This window comes from Parambassis ranga, chromosome 14 (genome assembly GCF_900634625.1).
Source record: "Parambassis ranga chromosome 14, fParRan2.1, whole genome shotgun sequence".
Classification (NCBI taxonomy): Eukaryota; Metazoa; Chordata; class Actinopteri; family Ambassidae; genus Parambassis; species Parambassis ranga.
Window position 1 is genome coordinate 4,513,136 of NC_041034.1, and position 6,000 is coordinate 4,519,135.

Consider the following 6,000-nt stretch of genomic DNA (forward strand, 5'->3'; position numbering starts at 1 on the left):
GTCGACCAAAAATAGAGTTTGATTAAGTTTTAAGCAGCTTTAAAGTTGCACTAATGAGTATTGTTATATTTAAAAAAACAGAAGAATAACTCACTGTGCTTCTATCTGTGGCACCACAACGTCACTGTTGTACTTCGTTTTCTCATCAACCTCATTTCCAGCCTCAGCAGGCAGTGAAAAAACACAGTTAAACCAACTGCTGTTTGGTGCTGGGCAGACAGCATACAGTGTGCAGAGGTGTGAAATTGGACAGGGTTTAAACTTCTCTCTCGGGTTCTCTTTTCATTCTTCACACAACCACTTTCTGTGTGTACAACCATGAGAGCCTTCAAGGAGAGACTGTGTGTGTGTGCACGCCATTATCTCCATTCATCACATCCAGACTACAGAGGACACGGACTTCTTGGACAGAGATGGAGGGAGGCAGGAGGAGGCCGCAGTATAAATACTTCTGCCTCCAATCTGATTGGATGACACGTTTATCAGAAGAGGCCTTGATGGAGTCCTTCCCGTACCTTTTCCCTCTTTCTTTTTATTAGCGTGGGTCAGTTTGACTCAGACAGCTGAGATGTCCTGTATTAATATTAAAATAAGTGCTATAATCACCCTCCATTTAACAGCCCTCAAACATATGCCACGTCTTAAACTGTGCCTGAATAGTTGCATAAATCTTTCAGTATGCACTCATCTACAGCGAGTTCATCATCCAGGGACCCTCACTCCCTCCCAGGCCATTCATTTTTCATGGAGCCCTGCTGGTGATGGAGCATGTCCACAAGTAGGACTGGGAAATTACTGTGAGAAATCCTGGACGCTCTGTGTTGCGAATACCAAAAAAAGTGCAGCAGCCTTTATCTGATTAAATCTTCCTCTTTGCTTTTAGCTGTTAATACCACTCACCTCCATAAAATATGACATCGTCTTACTCTGAATGTGCTGCATAATAATCGACTTCGCCCTCAGCTCAATGCTTCAAAATCTAAAAAACAAATCAGAGCTTAAAGATTTCAGATTCTGCTGTAAGCAGAGTTTAAAAATACACTGAATACCTGAACTTCTGAGGCTGAAAACTTATAGTTTCTTAACTTATAGTTTCTTCTTAGTTTTCACACAGCTGTAACCTTTCTGTAGCCACTGCACTGTAAAAATGGATTTCCGTCAGTTTCTGTTTAGACTCATAGATGCTTGAAAAACACAGAGGATTTGTCCTTTTGACAGTTTGGATAAGAAAATGTCCTCCCGTGATCTTTTTATCAGAAGATTTATCATCATCATTTCCTGAGTTAGGGACACACTGTTAAAAAATTTAAAACACTCTCTATCTGTTAAATTACAGGCAAAACAGTGATGACCTTTGACCTCCCTCAACCAATTTTGTGAGTCCCACTATTCATGTTGCTTTTTTGGTTTGTGTGGGATGGACTCAATTTGCATTGATCCAGTCTTTCACAATGGGGCTGTTGCCGGTTTTTTCCAGTGTCATCCTGGATGCTGTGACCATAATAACAGAAAAATCACTTTACTCTAAATATTTGGTAAATGAGACTCATCCCCAAGAAGATATAGGTCTGGACTGAGAGGGGTGGTGGAACCATGCCAGCTGCTTAGCACACCAAGGTTTTAACCCCTGAAAGTAACAGAATCTGGGTGTTTGGAAATGGTTCAATGGCACAAACGTGAAAGACAGCATGAGCAGCAGTGCAGACACAACACACAGTCATTCCACTGTACGTTCTCAGATGACTCTGTCACAGGGACAAAGAGGCTGAATCATTCCAGGCTACTTTCTCTAGGGATACTGGACCTTCTGGACTAATTACTCTGCAAACTGGGTGCTGGGAGGCAAGCAGAGGTCTGAGCAGACCTGGATGAAAGGATCCCACATGCATCTCTGTGGCTGCCATGGGGCTTTATAGAGACTCCTAACTTATTATTTTGGTTTTCCAGAATGTTAATTTGCCTTTTTGGTTTGGTCAGATTTAATCTGTGGGTAAAAATGTCTTAAAATTGTGTACCAGACAAACAAGCTTGTGAGCACTGTGTGGCATTTAACAGCTGGAACTGACCAAACAAGGGCTAAAACTGCTGGTTTTACAATAATGTTATTGAGTATGAGCTTTTATTTTAATCAAGCATGCATTAGTTAGCAAGTACAGGTGCTGAAAAGCTAATATTGAAGCCCAGCAGGGATTGAAGTAATCCAGGGTTTTGCAGGGTCATTACATATTGACACCCAATTCTGATGATAGGATTGATCATGCGCTGCTGGTCAGTGTTTTACACTGTGATGTGCTGTGGCAGCAGGCTCAGAGCACGCTGACATCAACAGGATCAACAAGAATCGGCACATTTGGACAGCTGCCTCCGTTCCTGGACCTCTGACCCCTGAATGAACAGCACAGGGTTAACGTCTGATTTATCTAACACTGTTTACCAGCAAGGGAGGTTGCCTTCTTACAAATTCAGTGTAATGCCTTCATAAATGTTTTCTTTAAAGGTTAATCGATTGTTTTCTGCTGCTTCCAGATCTATAGCAAAATTCTGTTTTCACCGTTTTAAACAAGGCCTCTGCTTCTTTTGCCCATTGCATCATGGGAAGGTAGCATCTATCTACAGCATGAGAAACTTCTGTTACCATTGAACTCTTCAGTTGTAAGAATTAATTTGAGTGACTCATTTCCACAATGCTTTAAAGCCTGAGTGGGTCGAGGTGCGACCTCGTTGTGTTCACCAGCTGTATTTGGACTTCATGTTACACTGCCTGTAGTGATCTTCCATTCAGGGAGGAGATGAGCTCATCACAGACATTACTGAAATCTTTTGAGTGATATTTGTGCAACAAGAGTGCCAGAAGGGCCAAACAAGCGTCTTCTTCCTCGTCTTCTTTGGAGCATTTCCTGGATTCTGAGCAAAACATCCCCCTCAGTGTGCAAGAAAATCTCTCCTGGGTGCACATAAGGGGGAGTATAAGTGTTAGAAATTGTCATTTTGTGGCCTGTGACTGCTGCTTTAAGCAGATATAAAACCTAAAAATGTGTGAAATTGACATTAACCCTGATCAAACTGATCCCTGGGAGATTTTTAGGGTATTTATTGGTCTGATTTCTCATCTCTGAGATGAATAATATTAACCAATATTCCTGTATTCCTATGTGTGGATAATGCTAAAAATAAACTGCGTTATTTTTGCTTAATTTGTGCATTTTCACCTTCATAATAAGGCTTTAAATCACGTAGTATTTGACTGACCACACCCTCAGGAATGAACCGAGCAGGATCTAATTGTGAAACTTCTCTGTGTTCATATATGGTTCGATTCTGGTCTGAATTAATACGGATTTATACACAATGAGATGATTAAAAGGGAGACACGCGCACTCCAGTGTTGGTAATGCATGGGCTACACCTCAGGAAAAAAAAACACACACACACAGCCCTGCCAGCTGACTGGTATACGGGACCTTTAATGCTGCTGCAGCTCTTCATTCAGATGCTGAGTGGAGCAGCGGATGACCGGAGGAGGGACGCCTTTCAAGGAAATCCAGACACAGATCTATTCTCATCTCATTTTTTTTCTTCTTTAGAAAACCCTCTTTGATTCATAGTGAGAGATTTATTTTCTCCTTCTTGTAGTGTTTAAGCTTGGGAGAAGTGCTGTTCTGGATGCAGGCTGAGCGGATTGCGGCAATCAAAGCGTCCTGAATGATCGGAGCTCAGCAGCATCACATTGTATGAAATGCGTCACCGCGATCCAGTTTTCCCATTTACACACATCGGCTCTCCACTCACGGACTGTTTCCCGCACTGACTCTTCTACCAGGTAAGACCACAGCATCTTCCTCCCTGGTTTTTCTTCAACATACAGGTTTGATATGGAGCCTTTTGCAGACATTATCCTCTGCGTAAAGCTGCGTGGAGCGCAGGAGAGGATGATTCTGTTGGGCCCCGCACATTACAATAGATGATGTATTGTCCCGACTTTTACCAGCAGAGCAGCGTCCGTTTGTCGAACCGCATTCTCCATTATTATAGGCTGGAAGGTTTTATCTAACAGTGAGATTCAGAGGATCCTCTCACGTTGAATTCTGGTCATGGATTGATTATTGGTTTTAGTCTGGATCAGCTAATGAGGGGTTTCTGGGTTGGGTTTCTGGTGGTTTCTAGCGGCTCTCATGTGTCTTCTTTTCGGTGCAGGTGCAACCACATGCGCGGGCCGGTGTCACCACGCTGAGCCCAGAGAGCACGAAGGGTAACTGGGGTCAGAGAGAGACACAAGAGTGGCCCGGGTAAAAGGTGGACCGGATGACAGCCAGAACCGCCGAGGCCTCGGGACTGTCGGTGCCGCCGCACCGCTGTCACGGCCAAGTCAATAACGGCACCTGCGCGGAGCAGCTCAGCCTCTTTCCGCCGTTCTCCTCCACTCTCGCGCTCCTCGTGCTGGTGGCCGTGCTCGTGGGGATCATCCTCGTTTCCCTGGCAACGTTCCACATCCACAAGAGGAAGCTTCGGAATAGGAAGATCCAGCGCGCGCAAGAGGAATACGAGCGCGACAGTCGCAGCCCTGCGCGCGCCGGGACGAGCGGAGGGGAGTCCGTGAGGCCGTGCGTCATCGTCCGACCGGTGAGATGCGAGGAGAAGCTCTCGTGCCAGAGCGTGGAGAGCGTGGAGAGCGTGGACGTGGAGGCGGAGGACAAACAGGAGCTGCACGAGGCAGCTCCTCTTGACTGTTAAACTTATTAGTGCAACTTCAGGGAATGAGACTGTGGAATAAACAGGAAAAGCAATAAGGCACAAAGAACCCACCCCACACCCCACACCCCACACCCATCTCTGCTGCTTGTAGATGATTAGAATCAGTAGGAAAAAAAATGCAGAATACTGAGCAGATTAGTAGGCCTAGAGGTAACACTAATACTACAGTGACACGCAGGGTAGCTGTGTGGACACACACCTTCCTAATAGCCTATTTAGCCAACGGTAACTCCTTATGGGGCTGTGTAAAGTATTTGCTTGCTTTGACTCCTGGACCTCTTCCTCCTCCTCCTCCTCCTCCTCCTCCTGCAGCCTAAAAAAAACAAAAACGTCGTTTAAACCTCAAAGATGTTTAAACTTTAAACCCTCCCTGGGATGTGACACACAGTTGTGTTGAATTATTTAGAGATGGTGACACAACACAGACCATAATGGCTCGCTGATCTTCCTTGGCATGTCCTCTGACACACTACCAGTATGTAGTTAGACTATAATGGATGTTGTGGTGCTGTTAGGCAGTGCAAAGCTGCATATAGGCTGGCTTATTTGTTTGCGTAGTATTTTTTCCTTCAATTAAGTGACTTAGCATATTTGCATTAAGTACTGTCCTCCAATGTCTAGTTAGACATCTAGCTGATAATTAGCCTGACAGGATGCAAGACCTTTTTGCTGTAATTATGCACATAAGACTTTTTTTTCCTCTTTAGAGTGTCAGATAGTGAGTTTTAGCGCTAATACAGTATTATTTTTTTTGGAGTATTTATAATGTATTCTCTGACATGTAATAAAATGAGAATTCTTCCAACAGAGGCTTACAGTTGAAGCCAGTCTTTTTTTTGTTTGTTTTGTTTTTTGATCCTTCATATTGTACCATAGTGGGCCTAATAGAAACTCTGTGTCATTTATTATATGAATTCACTGTAAATGTATGCCATTATGAGAGCTGGAATGTTTTGCAGTAACATCATCTTTCTGGACTTCATATAATCTGCCTTATCAAAGGAAAATATGTAATATTCAGAGTTTATAAATAAATATGTAATACATGAATACTTCCATGTCAGTCCGTTGAATGTGTCAGTATCCTCACTGCTCAGGGATAGGTGCAGCTACACTGTTGAAACCCAAAATAATGGCATGTAAATCTTTTTTTTTTTTTATTTTGATTTTTGATTTTGAAATACTTTAATAATCCCAGAAGGGAAAATGCTTAGGGCTGCTGCCAAGCAGCAACAATTACTAGGGAGG

The 6,000-nt window shown here is 43.5% G+C and overlaps 1 protein-coding gene across 1 annotated transcript; it reads left to right on the forward strand.

Annotated features, from left to right (window-relative positions):
• The first annotated feature begins 3,373 nt into the window (after positions 1-3,373).
• LOC114446142 (uncharacterized protein C11orf87-like) lies at positions 3,374-5,628 on the forward strand. The gene is made up of 2 exons (XM_028421600.1): positions 3,374-3,820; positions 4,195-5,628. The coding sequence occupies exon 2, from the start codon at positions 4,303-4,305 to the stop codon at positions 4,729-4,731; it is 429 nt and encodes a 142-aa protein (XP_028277401.1). The 5' UTR covers positions 3,374-3,820; positions 4,195-4,302; the 3' UTR covers positions 4,732-5,628.
• The last annotated feature ends 372 nt before the right edge of the window (positions 5,629-6,000 follow it).

Bases quoted from the DNA above. Each gene is read 5' to 3' on its own strand.
- LOC114446142 (XM_028421600.1), top strand. From the start codon at position 4,303: ATGACAGCCAGAACCGCCGAGGCCTCGGGACTGTCGGTGCCGCCGCAC.